Source organism: Lepidochelys kempii, chromosome 8 (assembly GCF_965140285.1).
Source record: "Lepidochelys kempii isolate rLepKem1 chromosome 8, rLepKem1.hap1, whole genome shotgun sequence".
Classification (NCBI taxonomy): Eukaryota; Metazoa; Chordata; order Testudines; family Cheloniidae; genus Lepidochelys; species Lepidochelys kempii.
Genome location: NC_136387.1, coordinates 31,686,773 through 31,713,664, shown reverse-complemented (window position 1 = coordinate 31,713,664; position 26,892 = coordinate 31,686,773). Strand labels below are relative to the sequence as shown.

Below are 26,892 nucleotides of genomic sequence, written 5' to 3'. Positions count from 1 at the left end.
CCAGAGGAGTCCTGGAAGGGAAAGCTTTTAACTCTAGGTTTTGCTGTTTCATCACTGGTGTGGAAAGGTTTTCACCTACCAGAATCAGTTAAACAACAGAAACTATGTCATGAGCTAAAGACTCTGAAAGAGCAGCATCTGCCAGTGACTGTAAGTACCACTGAGAAAGTTTTGCCTTAGGAATGTGTGGGACAGCCTTTGAGAAGAAACAGCTTTTATAAATATACAGGACCGCTTCTGGACACACAGCTAACTTTTAAGGTAGGGGGAAAGCCGTTATCTAGTTTTCATCTTTCAGATATACATCATAAAGTTATTTCAATATTTCAATTCGCATGATGCTAATAGCTTGTGAATAACACAACGTGGGGGAACTGCTGCTCTTTCAGGGCCAGTACTTATTAGCAAATGTCCTTAGCATCAGGAGCACTGCGACTGGGCTTTTCAAAGAGCTTAAGGGAGTTGGGCGCCTTAAAGGGAACTGGGCACCTATCTCAGACTTCTTTGAAATTCCAGTCTCAAATGGCCAAATAGGGTGCAGAATCATATTAGGGAGTGTTCAGAAGAAATACATTAGAGATACCAGACTGAATAAGAGCAGTTGTTCAAATTATTATATAAAGCATTAGAAATCAGAGCTAACCAATTGTTACTCCCTGACATCTCACTCCTACTTTACAGTTTTTGACATAAGAAATATCCAGCTTTTTCCTCCAGTCTAATTTTGTCATGTGAATAATGCTTTAATCACATTATCAAATTTACACCCCATGGATGTCAAACATGGTATAAACTGGTAGTGGTTTAGCTACCCAGGTCTCTATATGGTGGGGAGATATAAAACTATGTGTCTTTTCTCCTTTGGTTCAGCATCACCCTTTACTGTAAATACCAGATACACAGAATGGGATCGGAAACTTAATTTGCTTTCTTGTAATAGTTTTACTTTTGATTTCAAGGGGTTGTAATTGGGTCTCTCAGGAATGGGGACTGCTGTGACTCAATATTATGGGCAAAACAATCTAACAGAGACTAGCAAGCAAAAGAGGGCTTGGAGATGCAAAAGTAGGGAAAGGAAAATTTGAACATCAGTCCAAAATCTTGAACATCAGTCCAAATACCCAAGCCAGGACACACTACATGAAGGTGCCCAGGACATGAGGTGGGGAGCAGGCCAGGAGGTCACAGTAGGCCAGAGGGCAGTACATGGAAGGGAAAGGATCCAAACTGGTTTAAAAATCTATACACTAAAAACAAGAGAGCACATTTTGAATTATGGGTCCATAATTCCATTTCAAGATGCTGGTGACTGTACAGGCTCCAATAGCTTTGCTGTCAAGAGTTAAGCCCCCCACCACACACAAACACACAGAAACAAACGACTCCTACCTGAATGTATGGCTCTATGATTCTATACAGATTGTTTCTCCTTATTTACTTGTTATTTATTCTATCCATGAACTGCATTACCAATAAACCGGCAATAATCTCTCCGAGGTCACTAAATGGAGCCTTCTTCCTAGGAGGCCAGGGAAAGTGGCACTTCTCTTTTTAATGCAGGCCAGAACAGAGTACTCCAAGGGCTATAAAACCGGATGGCTGTTAAAGAGTTAACATTTTAGATAATAAATAGATGGCTATTTACAAACAGCTCTCAAAGTGGCTTCTTGATTAAATTCAGACTCACAGAGCAGCTGTGTAATTCAGGGAAATTAGAGGCTATTAGGTCAGGGCCTATTTAGAGTATTATTAGTTAATCATCATAGATCCAAATGACCACTACGCACATTGGTGTAATGCAATATAACATCCACAGCCGCTGTTCATTTAAAAGCTAAATGTTTATAGGAAATTCAATGAATGGTGCAGGACAAGGTTCCTCTATTAGCGATTAACTCTGTTAGTATTTACTGCCTACCTCAGTTCCACACTAAAGAGGCTTCACCAAGGGAGCCAGTGGAGGAGGTCAATTTCTCCTTCTTTGCTCTGACAGGTGTCTGTGAGTGCTGTGGACTCTTATCACTCGTGATTTCTGCATCAAATCGAGGAGCAGCATGGATTAACCAGGAAGGGAGTTTCATCCTTAATCAAGGAAGGTCACAGGAACAAAAGGTCCCTGAAGAAAAGGAGGAGGGGGGAGTTTCCCCATCGAAGATAAAAAGTCTACTAATCAAATTTGGGTATTCAGCTCCAAACCCATCCCTAGTATTATCACCAGCGGCTGTCACCGTGGTGATTATACGTTGACATTGTACAGCGAATGTACTGTATAATTTAACTAGACGGAACAAAAAGATTGGCAGGGGGGGATTATGAAAAGCTTATATTTTCCTAATAGTTATGGAGGCACCCTAGCAGCTTCAGAATTATGGCTACACTGAAGCAGGACTTAAATCCACATGTGCTCCCCTTCAGTGTCTCCAGATTTAAAACAGTAACTCTTCCCAGGCCAATTAAATTTTTCATATTTCATTTGTCAAATATTTACTAACTTTGGTAGAGGAAACACTTAGAAATTAGCCTTTTTTGAGGTTGCTCCTGATAGAATAGTTCAGAATAAAATAAGGAACATAAATATGAATCAGAGTTTATGATGTGCCATAATTAACTCTTTGGAGACAGTGGGAAAATTTATATTACGTAATATCACCCTTCTACACACGTGTGTACAGACGCACGTGTGCAGGCACAGAGAGCACCTTCATTTGTCTTCCAAACCAGAAAATGGAGGGTTTTTATCATTAACAAGAACTAGTAAAACATCTGAATGGTTATTTGTATACGCAAGGGGTTTAAAAAAATAAGTATATCAGGTCAATGTCACTGAACTTTACTGTCCCATCTTACATCCCCAGCTTTTCTTCAGGGGGGTTTCTATATACACGCTAAGTGTGGTTTTACAATTTTTGCTACATCATCTCTTCATCCACTCACTCAATTTATACGCATAAAAAAGGGACAAAGGAACTTTTCAGTTTTAGGGACCAGATTCTCAGCTGGTATAAACAGGTGAAAGCAACACAAGAGTCAATGGAGCTACTCTGGATAACGCTGCCTGGGGATCTGGCCCATCACATGGTGCTTGTAGAAGTGCTGTCTGATGGTTTTAGAGGAGTCTTTCCTGTTAACGTTCCTTGCATAATTTATCATTTGTTTGTTTTGGGGTGGAGCAGAAATGTATCTGAACTGCTTTGGGAATTTTGAGAGGCAGGATTGTGCAGCAGTTAGCATAGGAGAACTGAAGTCAAGAAATCTGGTATTTCCTGTTCTGCCACTGGCTGCTGTAACGCTGCTCAAGCCCCTTAGCCTTCCCGTACCTCAGTTTACCACTGTGTAAATTAGCTATCTAGCTTCAAGAGATGCTGTGAGGCTTAAACAAACTGACAAATACTTTGGGATGATTAGATGAAAGGTGCAAGAGAAGTGCAAATTAATGGATGCAGCAGACATCCCAAGAGAGAGACAGAGCTACTGATTAACAGTTCTCATAATTGCATTATTTCTTTGGTTAATAGTCCCAGGGCAATAACTTCTTGTTTTACATATGATGAGGGGATTGGTCTCCTGCATTGTCTCACAGTGTAACTGGGATGGATACTTAACCACTGTAATTCTGCTAACAGGCACAAATGGCAACATTTTGGCTCTGGAAGTCATTTTCTATTGGCGGGGAGGAGGGAGGGCGCACCGGGTGCTTTAACTTTTTCCTGACTCATTGAAAAGGGATCTCTGTTAGGACCATATGGGTGAATTCCATGTGATTGATAGAGCTGGTTAAGAATTTTCCAACAAAAGGATTTTTTCAGTAGAAAATGCAAGAAAAATGTCACTTTTGCCAATTTTTTTGGCTTTCCATCAGAAAAATCAAATCAAAATATTTTGTGGCAGGTCAGTTTGACCTGAATTGAAACATTTCAGTTGTTGAACTGAACCAAAGCACTTTGTTTAGTGTTGGTTCATCATTAAGCTGTATCAGTAGTTTGTACAGCACTGCCTCCTGGGAGTTGCAGTTTGGGTTCCCCACATCCTCATTCTCTTCTCTGGGCCAGGTTCCGTGGCCAGACTACATCTCTCATGTTGCACCACAGTCTCCCTTCTGTCCAAGCCGCACGGTGCAGTTTATTGTCAAGCTGATTCAAAACAAAGTGTTTTATTTCATGTCTGAGTCAAAATTTTGGGGAACTTTTGTTCCATTAAAAAAACTGATGGTTCAACTTTGCCCCATTTCAGGATAAAAACAAATGTTGAAATGTTAGAATTTCCGAAAGGATGGAAATTCTGATTTTCACTGATCTCCATCGGCATCCTGCCATTGAAGTGTGTGTGCCTGGGCTATGGGTTTGTAGGACAAGGGAGCACAAGTCTGATAGCAGTCCCAAGGTCTGAATCCCATATGGCTGCATGTAGTGCCATCACCATACCACACCTCAGAAATCAGATATGGTTTGTGGGTCCAATTGTCAATTTAAGAAGAAGATGCTTTTTGATTAGGAACCTCAACAAATTGTACTTGAACTTCATTGAACTGATTCTCTTCAAAGCTGGTCTCTCTAGCAGAGCTCACAATGGGTCTAAATACCTTTTTAGGGTGGAATTTTATACTGAACTGAACAAATTTTCCATACTGCAACTAAATGCTATTACTCAATGAGGAACAATTATGTTTCCAAAGAGACCTTAGAACACCAATCATCTCTTTGTTCAATATTTGTAACCCTCCCCCACTTAAACCCCCACCCAGCAGTTCCACTAACCTCAGGGTGTGCTGTGCTATCAACATAACAGCATCAATGAAATCACATGAGAGAATATAGTTGTTGTTAGTAACCATGCTAATACTAATGGCTGCTATAAAATTATTTTTCTAACAGCAGCAAAGTCTTAACTGTCCAAATATCTGGTCATTTGACTATCAAAATTAACCAGTCAAATGACAATACTGCCATGGTTGAATGATTGAAAGATAATTAAAATAGAAAGCCACATATTAATATCATCACATTCTTCTTCAGCTCCTCCTCTCAAAAGCTGATGGCATCTTTAAAGTTCCTTTCACCACAGCAATTGTCTTGGTTTTTATTCTTCTCCAGACAATGCTTCCTGCAGTGACATTTTGAAGTCCGGTGGATTCTGGGAGCGGGGGTGGGAGGCAGGCACCTATTTAAGGGTAACTCATCAAAGGATTGTGGCCAAAATGCTAGAAACAACAAAACAGTTCTGTGGTTTAGCCCTTCACTGTGGAATAATTCTTGCATTCCTGTTCACCAGTTCATTCCTAATCAGCCAAGTGCATGAGCACCTGTTCAGCCTTAGGCATTGACTTCACCTTGATGTTAAACCTCAATGGCACTTAAGCATGTGCTTTCGTGATTTATTGAATGGGATAGATTTAAACATATGATTAAGTGCTTTGCTGAATCAGGGTCCCTCCGCTTGCCAAAACTGAGCCTTAACCCTTCTTATACCCATCCATCACTGATGAACATGGTAAGTAGCTGCCTCTTTTAAACTCTGACTAGAAGATGTTTGCTCTAAGCTCACAGTTGACACCACCTAGGCAAACCCTTGAGCCTCCACAGAGACTCTGTGACATCAGCATGAGGCGGTATGGATTCAAGGATAATCCATGTGCAACAAACTGAAGAACTGGGGCTAGGTGGGTTTAATTCAGCCCGCTGGATTATTCCCCCACCCCACTTCTCTACTGTCTCTTACCCCAACAAATCTTATCAGTCTGCTGAAAATATGATTTTTGCAAGTGTGGTTTACACCCTATTTCCATTAAAAAAATTATACTGGTGATGCCCATCAATGGCGCATATGCATATAGATTATAAATATGTATGCCATTGATGGGCATCACCAGTATAATTTGGAAGTTCACAGTTGGGAGTGTGTGTACACGCACACACACACGAAAGAGCAGTATGGCTGCAGTTAACAGCTGGGAGTGTGTGTGTGTGTGTATATATATATATTCTTATTTGCTAAACATCAATCATGCTAAACTGGCAGAGAGAATATGGATGAATAGCAGTAATTTTTAGAACTCATTAATTTCAATTGCTGCAATTCCATAGAAATCATCATCAGTATTAGTGAGGTTATCATTTAGACTTCTATTTAACAAAGGGGGATAAGAACACTCCAAACCCCCAAATTCAGTCCATTGTACAGAAGAACTCTAATACTTTACCTAGATTAGCATTTTTCTTAACATTCCCCACTGTCACACTACCACCAGCAATAGCAATTAATTGAATGCCGGTGCTGACTAGGTAGAAATGTCTAAATCACTGTCCAATCCTAACCACAGCAGGTTTAGGGGAACACCGTTCCTGAGGTTTCACATTTTATTGCCAATTGTTCTTACAACCCTAGAATATATATCCATTCACACCCTCCATGACCAATGTTCCCTCTATTTTTTTCCATCCATGTGCGGAATCAATTTTATGTGCACTGAGGTAATGTGAGGATGTGTGCCACCAGTAGACATTTTAAAAAAAAAACCACTATATAATATATATTTTTAAAAAGTTACCCTAGGGATAATTACTCCAGGACAGGTTAGGCATTTTAGAACTCACTTCTCAAAGAATTAACTTTAAGTGTAAGAGAGAAATAAAAGTTATAAAATGCATAGACCAGTCAAAAACCTAAAATAACAGCACTTTGAAAGTAAAAAATTACAGAGAACATATGTGCATTGCAGGAAGTACCAAGAAGTAATAACAACAACAATACGTGTGTGTGTGTGTGTGTCTCACACACACACACACATACAGTCAGAAACAGTGTGTATGCTGCCAGCTGGGGAAGTTTCTGAGAGAACATGTGCTATTAGAGAGAGAGAGAGATTGATTGTGTGTGCTGGCTGCTGGTGGAAGTCTCTAAGAGACCTTGCGCTGTCTCTTTAAGGTACTCACTCAGACCCTCTCCTGCTCAGAGTCCTGAGCCCTGTCCCCTCTCCCCTGCTCTGCAGAGATGGAGTACAGGCAGAGGTGAAAGTAATCCGGTATGCCCCGGTACAGCGTACCGGTAAGAGCCAGTGTGCCTTACCGGGACCGGCTTTCGCAGACTGCAATTTAAAGCCCTGGGGTAGTGGTGGCGGGGCTCTGGTGGGGATTTAAAGGGCCCTGGAGCTCCAGCCCCCACTACCATCCTGGTGCCCTTTAAATCTCTGCTGGAGCCCTGCTGCCCGAGCCCTGGGGTAGTGGCGGTGGGGCTCCAGAAGGGATTTAAAGGGATTTAAATCTCTGCCAGAGCCTCGAGCCCCAGGGTAGCGGTGGCAGCCAGGAGCCCCCAGGGCTCCTCACTGATTTAAAAGGTCCGGGGCTCTGCTGCAGTAGCAGCAGCTGGAGCCCTGGGCCCATTAAATCGTCCCCGAGCCCCAAGGCTCCCAGCCGCCTCTGCAGCTGGTAGCTCGGGGGTGATTTAAAAGGCCCCGGGCTCCCAGCCACCACTACCACAGCTGGAGCCCCAGGCCCTTTAAATCAAGATTTAAAGGGCCCGGGGATTTAAGGCCCTGCCTCTTCCAGGTTGAGGCCACTCCCCCTGCTCAGGACCAGTAAGTCCTCTAATTTACTTTCACCCGAGTATGGGGCAGAGGGAGGGGGACACCCGGACATCAGCATAACCCTCCCACCACTCTGCACAGCCAGCGGGAGGGTTCCAGGAGCAGCAGGGGCTCCAAGGCAGAGGGCAGGAGCAACATGGCTGCCAAGCAGCAGGGATAGGGGCAGCTGAACACATGCTGCTGGATGTGCACGGCTCTGCTAATCAAGTGTGTGGCACTTGAATCACTCCTGGGCAGACATCCAACTGCACAGCTTAGAGGGAACATAGTTCATGACCCTGTGTAGCGCTGAATTTGCCAAACTGGGTATTTCACACAGTATAATACATAAGAACGGCCATACTGGGTCAAACCAATGGTCCATCTAGCCAAATAACCTGTCTTCCGACAGTAGCCAATGTCAGGTACTTCAGAGGGAATGAACAGAACAAGTAATCAAGTGATCCATCCAATTCCATTCCCAGCTTCCAGCAAACTGAGACCAGGGACACTTCAGAGCATTGTTTTGCATTCCTGCCCATCCTGGCTAATAGCCATTGATGGACCTCTCCTCAATGAACTTATCCACCTTTTTTTAACCCTGTTACAGTCTTGGCCTTCACAACACCCTCTGGCAAAGAGTTCCACAGGTTGACTGCGCGTTGTGTGAAGAAATACTTCATTTTGTTTGTTTTAAACCTGCTGCTTATTAATTTCATTTGCTGACCCCTAGTTCTTGTGATATGAGAGGGAGTAAATAACACTTCCTTATTTGCTTTCTCCACACCCATCATGATTTTATAGACCTCAATAATATCCCCCCCATTAGTCATCTCTTTTCTAAGCTGAACAGTCCCAGTTTCATTACTCTCTTCATATGGAAGCTGTTCCATACCCCTAAACATTTTTGTTGCCATTTTCTGTCCCTTTTCCAATTCCAATATATCTTTCTTGAGATGGGATGACCAGATCTGCATGCAGTATTCAAGATGTGGGCATACCATGGATTTATATAGAAGCAATATGATATTTCCTGTCTTATTATCTATCCTTTTCTTAATAATTCCCAACATTGTTTGCTTTTTTGACTGCCGCTGCACATTGAGTGGATGTTTTCAGAGAACTATCCACAATGACTCCAAGATCTTTCTTGAGTGGCAACAGCTAATTTAGATCATATCATTTTGTATATATAGTTGGGATTGTGTTTTCCAATGTGCATTACTTTGCATTTATCAACAGTGAATTTCATCTGCCATTTTGTTGCCCAGTCACCCAGATTTGTGAGATCCCTTTGTAACTCTTCGCAGTCTGCCCAGGACTTAGCTATCTTGAGTACTTTTGTATCATCTGCAAATTTTTCCACCTCACAGTTTCCCCATTTTTTCAGATCATTTATGAATATGTTGAACAGCACTGGTCCCAATAGAGACCCCTGGGAGACACCACTATTTATCTCTCTCCTTTCTCAGAACTGATAATTTATTCCTACCCTTTGTTTCCTGTCTTTTAACCAATTACTGATCCATGAGAGAGCCTTCCCTCCTATTCCAGAACAGCTTACTTTGCATAAGAGCTTTTGGTGAGGGAACTCGTCAAAGGCTTTCTCAAAATCTAAGTACACTGTATCCACTGGATCATCCTTGTCCACATGCTTGTTGACCCCCACCCAAAGTATTCTAGTAGATTGTGAGGCATGATTTCCCTGTACAAAAACCATGTTGACTCTTCCCCAACAAACTGTGTTCATCTATGTGTCTGATAATTCTATACTTTACTCCAGTCTCAACCAATTTGCCTGGTACTGAAGTTAGACTTAGTAGCTTGTAATTGCCGGGATCACCTCCAGAGCCTTTTATAAAAAAAAATTGGAGTCAGTATTTTCTTTTACTGGACTTACTTGACTGCCTTCTAAATTTTAATGTGAGTGAGGAGCTGTAATGGATCAGATTCCCCTAAATCCCTCACGATTTGCAATATCTTGAATCAAAGCCTCTTAAGAGTTTATATTAAATCTAATACTAAATCTGATGATGATTCTGGTTGCATTTTCCCCTGTTTTTATGTTTCACTCCAGAACAAGAAATTTCAGAATCCATAACACTAAATCATGTTGGGGAAAAAATTGGTGACTGCACAGAAGCGAGGGGAGACCAGGGCACTGTGCCTGGGACTAGGAATGGTTGCATGCTCAGTGATGATGTACTTTTTTGTTGGGATCACAATTATGCCATCCTACGTGAACAGGTAACTGCAGTTATTCTTTTGTTATAACCATCAGCCTGTGTTTTTCTGTTGTTATCATGGTTATTATTTTTGTGGAGCCCAAAAGTGCCTTAGGTGCTTCACAGAACAAATCAAAGGATACTGCCATAAAGAGCTTACAAGCTGATTTTAGATAGCATGAAGTGGGGAGGGAAGCTGTTAATCATGAATAGTTAATAGAGTTATGGGGAAGCATCTGACACAGGAAGACATCCCTTCAGGATTAGAATCACAGCAGATCCAGAAATGCATTCTAATTTTCTGTGAAAGTTTCAGAAAAAAGGGAAAAACTTTTATTTTGGTCAATGTTTCTCACAGAATTTTTCAGGTTTTCACTGAGAACATTTTGGCTTTCGGTTTTGAAAAACATTTTTCAGTTTAGCAAAAAACACTGCAAATCTTCAACAACAATAGTTTATGTTTAAAAGCCATATTCCCTTTAAAAAAAAGTTTTGATGAATATATTCAAACCAGCCCTAGCAAGAATGTATGACCTCTGGCAAATAAGCCAGGTCCATAGTCCTAAACTTTAACTCTTTAACCACTGGAAGCATTTTGTAATGAACTAGTGTAACCCACTCATCAGAGCTAATTACAGGTTCTCTTCTCCCCCAACCCCCACATACCATGGGAAAATGCCCAATCAGTCTGCAAAGGACACAAGTTGGTTGCAGTCCCTGCTAGGGTCTAGAGGTCCACAGTTCAATTTCTAATTTGATATCATACCAGTAAGCGTGCATATTTTTGTTTTCTTTATGGACAGATTTTTCTGTGTAAATAGATTTATATCTATGGATACACATACACACAAGTCCTCTGTTGCTAGGATCCTGTTTTAGCACCCAAGGTAGGGGGCTTGGGGCTTCTGGATCAGGCTGATAAAGTTTTATCCTTGCTTCACCATGAAGATCTGAGTGGCCACGGTGTGGAGCATAACTATAGCCATGAAGTTCCTAGCTTGCCACAGCTGTTAACAACATTCAGTGATATGCTTAGGAAAAAAAAACTGCTGAAAGCCTCGTGCAAAGATCCTATGTATTCAATCATGCAAATGACCCTCTTAATAAAGACAAAGAAGTGAAAACCTGCAGTAAATATAGGATTTGAGAGTTACCAAACATTAGTTAAAAGGTTTTTTATTTTTCTGAAGCATCCAAAGCAGGGGTAGGCAAACTCACATCCAGCCCTTCAGATGTTTTAATTTGGTCCTTGAGCTCCTGCCTGGGATTAGGATCCAGGGCTTGCCCTGCTCTGCACATGCTGTGGTTCTGCGTGGCTCCCGGAAGTGGCAGCATGTCCCCCTTCCAGCTCCTACGCATAGGGGCAGCCAGGGGACTCCACACGCTGCCCACCCCCAAGTGACCATTGGCCAGGAAGCACAGCCAATGGGAGCTGCAGGGGTGGCACCTGCGGATGGGGCAGAGTGTGGAGCCGCCTGGCCATGCCTCTGCATAGGAGCCGGGTGGGAGACATGCCGCTGCTTCCGGGAGCTGCTTGAGGTAAGCACCACCCAGAACCTGCACCCCTGCCCCAACCCCCTGCCCTAGCCCTGATCCCCCTCCTGCTCTCTGAGCCCCTTGGTCCCAGCCCAAAGCACCCTCCTGTACCCCCAACCCCAGCATCCCCAGCTGGAGCCCTCACACCCCCCGACACACCCCAACTCCCAGCCCTTGTCCGGAGCCCTTTCCCACACCCTGAACTCCTCATTTCTGGCCCCACCACAGAGCCTTCACCCCCTCCTGCACCCCTACCCCAAATTTTGTGAGCATTCCTGGCCTGCCATACAATTCCCATACCCCAATGTGGCCCTCGGGCCAAAAAGTTTGCCCACCCCTGATCTAAAGCTCTAATATGCTAAACTGTATTTCAGAACATATACGTACAAGGTCAAATTTTCATTCAGGTCTCTGCAAGTGCAGAGAAAAAAAAAACACGTGCATCCACATTTAAAATATTTACCAACCAGTATTAGAATTCACACAAACAAACCCTAGTTTTTCTGTTGTTCTTTTGGGGGTGCCAACTTCCAACACATCCAAGCATGGGAGATAAAATCTGCCTCTAAATCCATCCAATGAATGGCTAATGGGTGAGTAAAAATCCATATCTTCTGTGCACTGCCTCTAATCCTAACCCACCCTATCTGTCTGTTTGGGTTTGGCTCAGAGCCCTTGAATACACACTCTATCCACACCCCCAGCCCACCATACTGCTGACGGCTTAATGACACACGAAACACCACTATGGTGGAAAAGTTGTCAACAGTGCTTGGACAGAATCATGCTGTGAAAAAGCTGTCAACAAAGCATTTAAAAGCAGTATGATTTGTTTTATAGTGTTTGGACCAAAGAAACTACGTGCAAACTGCTCAAAACCAACATCAAGGACAAAGTCCAGTGCTCGTTCAACAATGGTGAAGGCGATGAAAACATTTTCCAGTATCCTTGTCTAGAGGTGTTGGTTGATTTGAACTTCTCAGGACAAGAGGTTATGCTCTATCATACCGAAGAAACACAAGAAAGAAATCCCAAGGTATTGGGATTTAAATGTATTCATCAGAATCACTGTTGATATTTGTCACGTGTGGTTCAGCAGGTTATTTTTATAACCAAGCAAAGCACTAGTGAATTAACTGAAAATAGAGCACAGACTTGTTAGTCTTTCTTCATGCCAATGCTTCTGCTTAGACCAAGGCAAATGTTGAAAAATTCAGAGTGAGGACAAATTTGGCATGTATTATAAATGCAATATCAGACATATTTAAGGTAATATTTGAGAAGCAATTACATCAACCAAAAATAACTATTAAACATTTATAAGCATAAAATATACATAAATCTCTGCACGCTGAAGCACAATTTAGAGGAATAGATCAACATGTGTGGTTCGCCCAAGCGTTTGTTGAATAACCCTGGGGTAGGTTGAGGTTAAATGTGGCCCTGATTAAAAACAGAGCCCTAAAGTTCACTCCCATTTGGGGAATACAGGAAATAAGATGGGAGGTAGAAGGGGGGAAAGGTGGAGGTTTGGGAACATGAAACACCAGTGGGTTTGGTACACCTCAGGTGGGAGTCAATAAACTGGGAATGTGGGCACCCAATCCAGCAGCTGGGTTTGTTCTTGGTGTAATCTGCAACTGTTTCTACCCACTGTTGCAACAGAAACTTGAGCTTGGAAATACCCTTGAATAGATGGGAGTGTTACTGAAACAAAACCTTGGCAGAGGTTGCACCGTGTATAATGGTGGAGCTCCATTCCAGGAAGGGCTGTGGGAACCTTGACAGCTGGGAATTCAGCTTCACTTCAAGGGAGTGTCCAAAGTCTTGAATAACTTGGCAGGTCTAACCTGGGATGGCAGTCTGGAAACAAACATGTCCTCATGTCATTTCCAATACCTCCACTTGTGCGCCTGTCTGGCATCAACTGTCTTGTAGCGTTTTTAAAATGGCAAGGTCTGGTCCCCCAGCCTGCCACTGGAAGTGAAGCAACCATTTCAGAACATCCAACAAGATGTGGGTTGAATGTGGTTCCTAAACACGGGGAAGATTTCAGTGACTACTTTTTTCACAAAAACAAGCTCTCGACTCTCATGGGGTGGGTGTAAACCAAAATGTTCAGATCCAAGCACCCTTGAACTTTAGGATGTTCACAACCCAAACCAGAATATAGGCCTGAATTCTACAATTTGTCCCCATCTTTATAGCAAGTTGAACCAAACCTCTAGAATTACACCTTTTTCAGTGAAGGGGAGGGAAACATTTTCAACCCTAGAAACAGCAAAATATCACCCTGCAGCGAGTTCCTGAACATTCACTGAAATATTTCTTGCATGTGAAGTGAAAATTCATGGTTTCACTCAGCAAGCTATCTTTAAGAGGGAATAAATAAGGGAAAAAATAAGATAGGAAGCAAAAAATGTGAGCGTTTGAGAATGCCTGTGTCCGGTTGTATGATATGTGAATGAGCTGCCAGTTTCATGGAAAGACTGACATTTCATACATTGCAGAATGGTTTAAAGTGAGATGTGGGCAGAAAGTGTAGGATTGCTGTAGATATGTCTTCAGTCCATTATGCTGTCCTGTACTTGCTTTTGACTAAGAAACATAGATTAGAGTGTTGTGAGTAGAGAGAGTTTTGAATGCTAAAAGCACAGAATTACTAGAGTGCACGTAAGAAAAACAGTAAGGATTAGTTTAGGAGATTTTTATTTCCTTGGTACATCATCAAAATAAGAGAAGGACCCAAACCAAAATGCCAGGTGCCCTTGACTCTTACAAGACTTCAGAAAATTCCATATCTGACTTTAGCAGCTTGGGTCAATCATCACTTCAAAGTCCACTTCAAGACTGAAGAATATATATTAAACATTATGAAGCACGATGGGATTTAAACTTGCAGATAGTTTGGAGCATTTGGAAATGCGGAGGGTCAATCTTCAAAGGCTGTTGCAAGCTTTGCAAATACAAGGTCTATATTCCTCTATAGTTCAAACATATGGCAATTCTAAGATCTGTAGAAAAGCTACATGTAGTATCTCATTGTACAGAATTGCTACTTGCAGGCAAAATTACAGGGGCTATGCACACAAGTAATAGCAAGAAGAAAAAAATGTGTTTAAATGTAGAGGCTTGGTCAACACTTCTTTGGAAATGTAGTGAGTTTAGCTTTTAAATTAAAATGGTTTTCACAGATTTGAGGTGGATTTAAGATCTCAAGATTAAAAATTAAGTAAACATACAAAACCTTTAGCTTTGGGGGGGAAATTTCTCTGCCCCTGTGAAACTCCAACTATAGGGAATCTCAGACATTTAGGGACAGTACACTGAATACTCTCCTTTCCATAAGGCAGTCTGTGAGAGCAAGTTCAAGGACAGTGGTTGACTCTTAGGGTCCAATATTCAGCATAGTGCGTGATACTCATCCCTCTGTAGGAGGCCAGAACAAGTCCTTATGCACCAGAGAAACCCCAGTTAAGCCCTATTATGAGACTTACATGGACCTTTAATGGTACATAGACTTTAAGGTGAATCTCTGCATCGGGGTTAGTTTCAGCCTGTCTACATGAACTTGGAATTCCTCTTCAGGCCTTGCTCTATCAGAGGGAAGTCCTGAAACATCTAGGAATACATTTGCAGTGAGATAAATATTATTGTTTTATGGGGCCAATTTTATTTTTGCACATAGAGGGTTTTCTTTCAGGTCGTAGTCACTGTTGCCTTGGGAAAAAATCTCATTTTGTTTACATTACATTTGTTTAGGTTATTGGTTTTGGGATAAAGCTTCTGCATTTCGACAGCTGAAATTTTAAAATTACTTCCAGGTCAGGCTAAACTGATCCACAAACACTGTCTACTCAAGAGGTGAAAAAAGATGCCAGAAATGGAAAATAGTCGTACTGCAAGTACCTCAAAATGGCTTGTGGGTTAATGCTCTGAAATAAATAGCATTTCCAGTAATTTAATGTCAGTCAGCATTCCAAACTCATAGCTGGGATTTGGGGAAAGGGCTTTTATTTTAGCCAACCCACTTTAATGGGTGCTAATGAATGGTGCAATAAACATTGTGAATCTGAACAGAAGTATAATTTCTTTGATAAATTAAATCTGTCGGCACAGTTTTTGCCAAACTGTCTTCTAAGAGCAATGAATGGATTTTATACCTCTTTAAATGGACTCCCAATTACATTTGAAAGCCCCCTGCTTGTCCATGAGGAAGGTATGACTGGATAGCTGATCTCTGCTTTCTCCCTTTGTCCATTAAGTTAGGCAGTTACAGAGACAAAGAATGGCTCTCGGCAGACAGCTGTATTAAGAATCCAGCAACACCTTTCCTCTGAGAGGCAGTGTGAGCCCAATGGATAGGAACATGGATAGACGCTCAGAAGAATGGGGCTCTGTTACCTGCTCTGCCACTGAACTCCTGTATTACAATGAGAAAGCAAATGCACCTGACTTCATTTCCCATCTCAGCTCTTTTCTGTCTCACCTAGTTAGATGGCAAGCTCTGCAGTACAGGGACTATCCTTTACTGGGTGTGTGTGATTTAGTACCTATCATAATGGGGTACTAATCACAGCTAGAGCCTATAGGTACTACATTAATACAAATAAAATAACATTGATCACTATCTATTTCTTGCACTAGAAAGCTACAAAATTGTTTCATAGTGTAACCAATTAAAATACTTTCTCCCCCAGTGAAAAAGTAGGTCATCGTCTTTCACTAATTATAGAGAGAGGCGCACACTGAAGTAACTCACATACTGGCCAGGTACTCTTGGATAATTGGAATTTAGCCTACTCCAGCACCCCAAGATAGATGCTCCATGGCAGCAGTGGTAGACTAACTCATGACTGCGAAAGCCCTATCAGCAGTGACGTACCTTTGTTCCACTGTCTCTGCTCCCTTCCAGCCAAGCCCATTTAGGAATTTCTGTACTAATGTATTGGTCCTGTGGCAGTGCCAGAAGCCTCAGTCAGGGATCAAGGGCCACAGAGCTAGGTGCTGTCCACTCACAGAAAAAGTACAGCCCTTGTCTCTGTTTAAAATCTAAGACCCTGAGCTTTGTAAAAAATTATGCACGGGCTTCACTCCAAGAGCAGAAGCTGTCCCGTTGGCTCTCACAACACTTTTTCATAGATTCATAGCGCTTGAGGCCAGAATAGACCATTAGATCAGATCATTAGGCTGACCTCCACAGGCCACTAAAGTTCACCCAGATACCCCTCAGTTTGAACTCACTGTCTTTAGTTAGATGAAAGCATTCCAGTCATCAGGATACTGAACTATTTGTGTGCCATAGACAGAGAACAGGAGGGACTAAGGTGTTCCCAATGTCTGATGCCCCTGCAATGGTAGAGAATTGATTAGGTGAGATATGTCCAGATGATCCTACCAGGCAACCCACATCCCATGCTTCAGAATAAAGCAAAAAAAGGTTCCTGCCAATCTGACCTTGGGGGAAAATTCCATCCCAACTCCAAATTGCTATTCACATGCATCAAGTTACATGTGTGCGTAACCCTTTGCAAGATTGGGGGCTCAGTGTACGACAGGAGACAACAACAGATAGGTAGGGGATGGACAAGGTAACGGCAAGACAATATTTAGAGATACTCTCAGATGTGCACATAACCTTTTGTTTGAACTAGTAAAGTGATGTTTAAGAAAGGTCTCACATCACTGCACATCCTGCAGTAGAACAATTGCTCTAACAAGTATCTTGATTTCTCATTTTAGTGCTCCTATATTCCACAAAACTTGAAGAACGACAAAGAAGTTAAAACGCTAATAGAAAGCGCCGCAGAAAATTTCCGAAAGCATCAGACTTTCCCTTGTTATTATGACCCAGAACAAAGACAGACAAGTGTCATTTTAATAAGGCTATATCCTCCAAAGGGCCTTTTCTTCGCTTTCCTCTGGCCTTCCCTTATGTTGACTGGTGGAGTTCTGATTATCATCATGGTGAAAGTCAGTCAATATATTTCTGTACTTTCTGCTTGGCAATACAAAACAAACATATAATGTTCCACAACAAAACAAGATGAAGTTCCTTTTCCCCCACACTCTGCCTTGTCAGTCTGTACTTTGTAATTCTTAAAATGTACCAGGTTCAGTGGTCAGAGTTCTAGAGAAGAGATATGTTGTCTGAGTTTATATACCATATATTACCATGGGACTTCTCTGATGCCTACACTGATGGCCTGTTCCCTGAAAATGACCGTTGCTCTCCATTCAGTTTCCAATTCACTGCAGTATACAATGTGAATCCAAAGTACTCCATGTGTATTGTGTTTGACTAGCACTCTTGACATGGATAGCACAGGTAGGGTTGCCAACTTTTTAATTGCACAAAACTGAAGACCCTTGCCCCGTTTCTTCCACAAGGCTCCGCCTCTGCCCCTTCTCTGAGGCCCCACCCCCCACTCACTCCAGTCCCCTCCCTCTGTCACTCGTTCTCTCCCACCCTCACTTACATTGGCTGGGGCAGTGGTTGGAGTGCGGGAGGGAGTAATGGCTCCAGCTGTGGATGCAGGCTCTGAGCAGAAATAAGGGGTTCAGGGTGCAGGAGGGGGCTCAGGGCTGGAGCGGTGTAGGCTCCAGCTGGTGGTGTTTGCTCTGGGGTGGAGCAAGGGGTGAGGTTGGGAGTGTGCTCAGGGCTGGGGAAGAGGGTTGTAGTGCAGGAGAGGATGCAGGATGTGAGCTCTGGGATGGGGCTCAGAGCTAGGATAGGGGTGCGGAAGGGAGTTAGTGTGTGTGTGGGGGGGTTCTGATCTGGGGCAGGGGGCTGGAGTATGAGGTCTGGGCGGGGGCTCAGGGCTGGGGTGCATGCTCTGGGAGGGAGTTAGGGTGCAGGAGAGAGTTCTGACATAGGGCAGGGGGTTCAGGGTGCGGGCTCCAGCTAGGCAGTGCTTACCTCAGGCGGCTCCCAGTCTGCAATGCAGCAGGGGTAAGGCAGGCTCCCTGCCTGCCCTGGCTCCGCACTGCTCCCAGAAGTGGCTGGCCCCTAGGTGGAGGCGCAGCCAGGTGGCTCTGTGTGGTGCATGCTGCCCGCACCTGCAGGCTCCGCCCCCACAGCTCCCATTGGCCATGGTTCCCTGCCAATGGGAGCTGTGGAGGTGGCGCTGCAGGGTGGGGATAGCACACGGAGCTTCCCTGACCACCTCTGTACCTAGGGGCCAGACTTTCCAGCCACTTCCGGGGAGCTCTGCGGAGCCAGCGCAGGCAGGGAGCCTGCCTTAGTCCCGTTCCGCTGTGCACTGGACTTTTAAATGGCCCAGTCAACGGTGCTAACCAGAGCAGCCAGGGTCCCTTTTTGACCAGTCATTCTGGTTGAAAACTGGATGCCTGGCAACCCTAAGCTCAGGTCCTTTCATCATGTGTTCTGTGAACAGATGTGTCAGCTTCAAAAGAAAAAAAAAATCAGAACTAAGCTGCAGGTTTTAAGACCACCAAGCACCAATGGAAAAAATAACCCCACTCTCACTGAAATGTAAAGTTCCTTACTGTTTACTGTACAAGATGCATGCTGAAATAATAAAAAACCCCTCCACACATTATAGCCTGTTCAATGTCTTTTCTGAATTTCTTGGTAGATCAGTGACAAGAGCACACTGTCAGGAAGCAATCAGAGACCACATACAAGCCTTTACTCTCTAGACCACTGCTTCAAAACCAGACCAGCTGAATACAAGTTAGTACCATCAGCTCTTTATTCATGTTTATACCATGAGTTCGGCATCTGAGTTCAAGTCCTTGTGGACAAGTGTTCACAAAAGACACCTTTGCAATTAGCACCCTTGCTGGCATCCTCAGTAGGGGAAGTCAAGATGAAATCCCCATGGAGAATGCATTTGTTTCTTATTTTTAATGGGATGGTCCCTCCAGGTCAGGGAGATGTGGAAGATCTTTGTATTGAATTCATTTTCCAGATGTTCTCCTCACCACAATTAAATTAACATGAACCAAAACATTTGTAAAGTATGACAGCATTTCTCAAACTGGGGTCCGCAGGCCATGCTGATCAACTCCTCCCCCTCCCTCCCACCCAGCCACCCACCCAGTGCCTCCTGCACGCTAGTAGGGAATACACAGTGGTGAGCTGGAGCCGGTTCGCACGAACCAGTTGTTAAATTTTGAAGCCGGTTTAGAACCGGTTGTTAAAGGGGTGGGCAAACTGTGTCCTTTTCATCCCACCTGAGCTCTCGGCTGGGGAAGCTCCCCTGAGAATTTTTACTCACCCAGCGGGCCTTCAGCGTCACTTCGGCAGCACGTCCTTCACTCGCTCCGGGCCTTCGGCGGCAGGTCCTTCAGTGCCACTGAAGACTCGGAGCGACTGAAGGACGTGCCACCGAAGACCCGGAGCGACTGGAACCGGTTCTTCAGCTTCTGGCAGCTCATCTCTGGGAAAACATATGAGACGCTTAATATGTTCACCTCAAAAACAACTTGAGTTGGCTCTACTGTTCACCCTGAATCACTGAACAACTGTTGAGAGTTAGAGATCAGTTTTGGCCAGGCATTTGGGGATATTCATTTCATGATCACAATTATGCTTCTTTAATCTGTTTTAGACAAACAACAAGAACTGTCACATGAGAAATTCTCTCTTCCTTCATTACACCCCTCTATGCACACACAGCAAGGTCCCAATAGAGGTGCTGTAACTGAAATTAGAAAGTACAAAAGATGCAAGAAAACATATATAGCATCCATATCCTCACAGAGTTAGCCCAACTTTGTGGAACCTTTTCCTCTTTGCTCATCTGGAGATTAGGGTGGATGTTTGGGTTGGTTCTGATTCCATCTGAACCAGCTTACTCATCCATTCCTACTCACTATAAAATTACTAACATGTACGAGTGGTGAGCTTTCTCCAATTTCAGCCTCTCATTCATTTTCAGAGTGGGCTTTTGCTTTTTAGGGTGTGGTATTTCAGATCAGATTTAAAAAACAGAAACCTGACATTCTGCCATAGAAAAACAAATTGGTGTATGGCATCACAGAAGTCTGTTTTTATTTTTAAATAATTCTGGCAAAAGTGAAATGCATGGGTTATTTTTCAAAGCTTGTATTTAATTGGAAAAAGCTTGCAATGAAAACTGAAAGCGTTTAAGACATTGACAAGTTACATTATAGCTTCTGTAAGCATCTTTCTATCCTCTGCACAGCTATGATGCTGTAGCTTCTTACTCTCCGGTGAATCACAACAGCCATCTCTATGCCTCCTGCTGCAACAGCACTAGGGCTATTTGGCCTCTTACATTAGTGGCTTATTACTGCAAAGTCCACAATCACTTTAATAAAAACAGAGCTACATTTCACAGATTTTGTAGAATCCTTCCTTAAAAAAATCATTAATTACAAGGTCAGAAGGGCCAAGTGTGATTATCTAGTCTGATCTTCTGTGGTTGTGGAAGCTCTTTCACTGGAGGTTTACAAAAGGAGGTTGGATAGCCATCTGCCTTGGATTGGTTAGACACAACAAATCCTGCATCTTGGGAGAGGGTTAGACAAGATGACCCTTGCTGTCCCTTCTAACCCTATGATTCTATGCACAGGCCATAGAACTCCCCTGAATTAATTCCTCTTTGAACTGCAGCATATCTTTTAGGAAAACATCCAATCTTGATTTGAAAATTGCCAGTGATGGAGAATCCACCACAATCCTTTGTAAATTGTTCCAATCACCTTCACTATCACAGCACACAACAATGAGAGAGAGAGTTCAATAGCTGACACAGGACAGTGCATAACAGTGGAGGGAGGGAACACTTTGACCAACAGAACATGTAGTCTGTAGTTTTCCATATAGAGAAGATAGGACCTCTCTGTTTGAAGGTTTTCTGCAAAAGACAGCCCCACAGAATTCATCCCTAGAATGATTCGTTTAGCAATCAGTGTGCTAGTCCTGATAGAGCCAGCAGTGAATACGACACTGTGCATTGATATTTTCCATGTGCTGCTTGCTTACAAGGGCACCTCTCCTCACTGACTCTTAATGACTAGTGAATAATTCACAGTTCAGCTGGGAAAATGAATTCAAAGAGGGAAGTGCCAACTGGAAATCCAAGATGCTGCAAGTGCCGAGAAAAGCTGCTTAGCAAAACAGCAGGAGCATAATGGCAACAACCTGAACCAATCGCATAATACATATTGATTCAGATTCATTGTTAAAAGAAAATCCCAAATGAGCTTGATTAATGCTGTGGAGAATAAGACGGGCATCTATTATTCATATGAATATCATGTGTTGACACCTGTGATATTGCTGTCCCTGACTGCATGGAGTTAAATCAAAGGAAACCATTAGGGAGAACAAGCAGGAAACAAAACTAAGAGAAACAACATACCTCTAAGAGAAAATCCCAAGAACAATGGAGGACATTAACCAAGAAAATGCCTACTTACCTGGCTCCAGCCAGGTCAACACATTTATTTTCCTAAAGCCAGAGTTTTGGGTCAAAGGGATTCTAAACTGCTAAAAACCCTGCGTAGAGGGGAAGGAAGTAAAGAAGAGTAGGGGTGAGGCTGCCAGAGACACTGATTGATAAAAACTGCCCAGTCTATTTCTCCCAGTCCAGAAGTAGTGATCCTGGACTGAGCGGAACCTACCAAAGACTTGCCAAGAAAGGATAAGGTTTAGCTAAGATCCTGGTGCATAGGCCTTTGTTGTTTTAACCCTTTTCTCAGCTTGTAATGTTCCTTTGGGGAAATAAACAGTAAGTTTGTTTAAACTTTTTGAGTCATATTAAATCAACCACTGGTCATAGATTCCTAAAGAGAAGTTCTCCGGCATGTACCACAGACAGTTGGGCCTGTCATGGTTACACAGTTGGAAAATGGGAGGGCTGCAGCCCAGAGATCCAGTCCAAAAGGGTCTGGATCACAGGGTTCTACCCCTGAGAGGAGGAGGAAGCTACGCTGTCACCTGAGAGGTGCACTTGAGAAGGAGTCTAAAGCACAGCTCATCCTGTAAACATGACAAATGCTTTTTGGATACAGCAGATTTAGTACTCTGCTCCACTTTAACTCAGTATACCATGCTGCAATATAGGAAAAGCAACAGTGCTGCCTTCTTTGTGGGAATCTTGGAGATACTCAGCTAGTAGGAAGCCAGCTATGAAGGGACCAGCACCCTGCCAGTGGCTGCCTCTGACCACAGACTTAAAAATCTTACCAGTAGGTGTTATCTAACTACCAGCTACTAAAAGCAGCCAGTCTGGAGGAGACTTCAGTTACCTGGAGATTACGCATAGCACAAGGCTAATTTGCATGATGACACAGTATCTTTACTCTCTTTTTGAAAACTGATGATTTCAGGATTGTGGTGGGGTGGGGTTAGTAGTAAGGGAAAAGTAGAAATTGCTGGGACCAATCTAGGGTTCTAGTCCATTTAATATCCAAATACTAAGGTCCCACAAGACAATCTATATTATACGGAGTGCTGGGCACTCGGGATAATAGATGTAAAATCCTCAGGTTTGTTTCAGTTGCTGTTCTGAGGGAGGAAAGAAAGAAAGAGTTTCCAGCAGCTGCCATCATGTTTTCTGATAAAGGGGATGGACAGAAAATACCACATATGGTATTAAAGGATGGGAATATGGTGGGTAGGTAATAGTACGCTGGAGTGAGACAGAGTAGCCACAGAATTGACACAGGGGAATGCAGATTGATCTATAAGGGAGATGTGAGGGAGGCAGCTGTTCTCAGGTAGCAACCCAAGATGAAGGCCACAGAGGAAGTTACCCAGAAGCTGAGGACCAGGGTACAAGATGGACATCCAAGGACCTTCAGGGCTCACTGCAGTGTAAATCTGTCTCCCACATGCGCTCTCCCACAAGCAGTTATAAACAGAGATGAACTGTAAGAATGTGAGGCCTTTGAGTTGCTTGGGTTGCTGGCAGTGGGTTGTCTTGCATTGTGTGGCTGTAGTTAAGTTACGCTTGACGGTCACTTTTGTTGTATTGAAGTCATGTTAGGGGCAGTTACAGCATACAAAGGTGTCCTTTTTAGGCTTTTTAAAAACAAACATAAACAAAAACAAAAGGGTTCACAAGGGAAAAAGGCAGTGAACACAAGATTTAAGTGGTGACTGCAGTTTATTTCCCTGAAGAGGAACAGTCAAGAAAAACACAGACTAAGGGGGAAAAAACACATCATTTCCTATTATGCTCTACATAAAGATTCCTCAATAAAGAAAATTTAAGTTTAATCTGAGACAATGGATTGAAAGTCAAGTGATTGACAAATTGCTCTTTCCCACATTCCTAAGAAAAAGTCTTACATATTCTTGAATAAATACAAATAACCAGACTCCCTAAATGACAACAGAAGGTACTGTACCACTTTTCAAATGTTTGTTTCTTCCAGTGAAAATGTCTTGAGACAACTGTCAAAGAAACCACGCTACTGTATGGGTAAGGATATTCATTATGCTGTCAAACAAAGACCAGAAATACAGCTCTTTCTGTTTCTCATTGTTTATCTACATCTCTCTGGAGAAATATCATTTACCAGGTTTAAAAAAATAAATCCTTCAACAGGAGTGACAACATACTGGCACGTTCAAGAATCTTGGCCACAAAAGTAAAGAAACAAGAATACTTTTAATCCAAATTACTTTCCTCCATGGCTGTATGTGTGATATTGAATATTAAAGACCACACTTTCAAGCATTCACCATCCACAGTCTAGGCCAGATTTTCAGAAGGGCTCAGCATGTTGAGAGCTATACTATTTTGAAACCTGTTGCCAACTGTGGGGAGTAAGGACTTGAAGACGTGGCCTGGAAGCATCTCAATTTTAGCAAACAAATGAAATACAAGATAAGCACAATAACAAATTGTGCTTATCTTGTATTTGGGGGGGGAGGGATAGCTCAGTGGTTTGAGCATTGGCCTGCTAAACCCAGAGTTGAGTTCAATCCTTGAGGGGGCCATTTAGGGATCTGGGACAAAAATTGGGGACTGGTCCTGCTTTGAGCAGGGGGTTGGACTAGATGATCTCCTGAGGTCCCTTCCAACCTTGATATTCTATGATTCTATGATGAAATCCTTAAAAAAATTACCTTTGCTTGTAAATGTTCAGGTCTTTTATATATGAATCATATCACAAGTAATTTTAAAACACAGGCTGCGATTGAATAATCAGAACTACTAAATGCAATCAGATTTATGAGAGTTGTGTGGCAGCTCTGAATGTGTGGCTTAGTCTTTAAAAAATAATTTCATACAAGTACTTTAGAAGCCCAATGAGACTGCACAAGGCACCAAAGGAATGTCCCAGAAGCAGTTGCAAGATAAATGTTTGGAAAGAAACAGATGTTGGATGAGTACATTGTTTCATTGCTGTTTTGCTAAAGCATCCCATTGTTAAAATTTATTCTTCTGTTGGAACGATCTCTGTATATGTAGGTCAAATATCAACCTGGCTCTTTTGCAAAAATCTTGCTTTAAATTTGAAATCCATTTTTGATATCACTGGTACCTGTGTAAACATCACAGGGTCAAGAGGCCTGCCAGTCTTGGAAGATTGATGTAGGGATATGACTAATATCCTCTCTAGTCACTGGTTCAAATATGCCTAGTTCAGCAGTTACTATCTACTAGCTGCATGAAGTGAATCAGTGGCCTCAGTCCCATTCCTAGTGGACAGTTGCTCCTTGACAATTAGCATGTATGATGGCAATCTTAGCAAAAAAGCCCAATGACTGAACAGGCACAGAGGCTGAATTCCCCTCTTACCCCATAGGTGGCATCTCTGACATGGCTGAAGTACATTGGTGGGACAGGGTTAAGAATCTATGCTATTGCAGGCTGTCTGCAGAGAAAGAGAAGATCTCAGCGCTCAGCAGTGCTTAAGAAGGCTTGTAGCACTATATAAAGATGTCATGCTTTTTTTCCTAAATAAACATACTGGCTTGATGGATACACAGAGTGAGCATGCATTGAACAAATTACGGGTCTTTCCTGGAGCTGCAACCCAGCAATTAACCTCTCTCACTTTTGCCTTTTATATAATTTTGAAATATTTTGCTGCCTGGTATCCAGAGCTGCCCTCCTAACCCACCACATACACTACAGGCAAATCCTCTCTCCTTCCCCTGGGCCTGGGGTTTCCAATCCTCCTGGATTGTCCTGGAGTCTCCAGGAATTAAAATATTAATCTTTAATTAAAGATTATGTCATGTGATGAAACCTCCCAGACTACATCCAACAAAACTTGGCAACCTACCTGGTCCTGATGTGAACCACAAAGGTAGCAAAACCAGTACACTTCTGCAGAAGTTGCAGGTGCCATATATGCAAAGCAAAGATCTTCAGAGGTTCCAGTGTGTCTTGGGCAGCCATGCTCAAAATGTAGGGCAGAGATGAACCAGGATAACAAAGAGGATCCACTGGCCACTGTGATAGCAGTTGCACAAAGTCTAGGAATGAAGATCCTTCCCCCAGCCTCTGCATCACTCCACCCCACTGTGCCAGACCTGATTCCTTGGGCTTGGCATAGGGGAGAGGATTTAGCTTTATAGCTATTTTTTTTAATATTATGCAGATGTATCTTTACCTGACAGATTGTAACAATTCCATTGAAACAACAATGAGAAAATCTGGACGAAGGGCACCATTAAAAATACAGAGCGCTGATCCAAAAACATGTTCAAAGGCCTTTTTAAAACAGGTGTAATACAAAAACTGTCAAGATTATCACTAATTAAGAGATACCAGATGGGCCAAGTACACTGTATACTGTACAAACTATTGGCCACCAAAGGGTAATTTTGCAGAATGAAGTTGTTTGCGAGTTATACCCATAGAAGCACCTAAATAGTCTATCAACAGAACTTATTTTAATGCTACAAAGGGAGAATCAGCCAGGGTTTATTTTGTTCTTTTTCCTTGTTGCTGTTGTGTATGTCTCTAGGCTGTGAACTTGTTTATAAAGTTACAGCACAGAACAATTATGAGGCCGTTAGAAATTACTCAGCATTGAGGCATACAATGGAAAGGCTGTCAGAATCTGAACTATAGTAGTGGATATAAAGCTATAATATACCCTAGCCCTATTACACACTCTCCTCTAACTTTCTAGGTTTCTGCCCTGTGAATTTCTCCCCTTCTCCTCTCTTGCAATTCCTTCCCTGGCAAACATGGTGCCTTAACCATTTTTCTCGTGAATCATCATCTGCTGATAACTGCTGCAGTTCGAACCTCCAGTCTGTCTTCAACCCCACTTAAAGCTTATTATGATACATTTTTGTAGACTGTTTCACCTGCATGAAATATAAATGCCAGTTGAATATCAAAGAGCAGCTGAAGAAAGTGATGAAGATATGCCTGAGCATCTGTCATTTCTTGCAGGCCAAAGAGGGACAGTGGATGCCAGTTTAATGAAATTAAATGTGTGTTCTTTCAAAATAAAAGTAGCAAAATAAACCAAAGATAATTAGTTAATAAAGCTGAGTCACAGAATCCCAGCATAGGAAACACAAAGCGAACGTTGACAGAAATAGATTAAGGGAGCCAGGCTGTCTACAAAGGCAGAGGAAAGGTCAGAAGGATTTTCAGTTCA

General features: G+C 42.7%; 1 protein-coding gene across 10 annotated transcripts; it reads left to right on the top strand.

Moving 5' to 3' along the window:
* Nucleotides 1-25,206, top strand: KCNMB1 (potassium calcium-activated channel subfamily M regulatory beta subunit 1). Of its 10 annotated transcripts, none has more exons than XM_073355971.2 (8): nucleotides 1-150; nucleotides 1,994-2,112; nucleotides 9,636-9,805; nucleotides 12,160-12,355; nucleotides 17,062-17,292; nucleotides 18,918-19,015; nucleotides 23,695-23,741; nucleotides 25,075-25,206. In XM_073355971.2, the coding sequence occupies exons 3-8, from the start codon at nucleotides 9,669-9,671 to the stop codon at nucleotides 25,182-25,184; spliced, it is 819 nt and encodes a 272-aa protein (XP_073212072.1). In that variant the 5' UTR covers nucleotides 1-150; nucleotides 1,994-2,112; nucleotides 9,636-9,668; the 3' UTR covers nucleotides 25,185-25,206. The 10 variants fall into 10 exon arrangements, with proteins under 10 accessions (XP_073212072.1, XP_073212070.1, XP_073212069.1 ...); XM_073355969.2 differs by having other exon boundaries at nucleotides 1-261; XM_073355968.2 differs by lacking the exon at nucleotides 1,994-2,112.
* Nucleotides 25,207-26,892: the final 1,686 nt, after the last annotated feature.

What these genes read in the sequence shown, in the direction of transcription:
- KCNMB1 (XM_073355968.2), top strand. Translation starts at nt 9,669, where the DNA reads ATGTTGGGGAAAAAATTGGTGACTGCACAGAAGCGAGGGGAGACCAGG. An exon ending in ATGCCATCCTACGTGAACAG is followed by an intron (nt 9,806 to 12,159) that starts GTAACTGCAGTT and finishes TTTGTTTTATAG; the next exon opens with TGTTTGGACCAAAGAAACTA. An exon ending in GAAACCACGCTACTGTATGG is followed by an intron (nt 23,742 to 25,074) that starts GTAAGGATATTC and finishes CTTACCCCATAG; the next exon opens with GTGGCATCTCTGACATGGCT.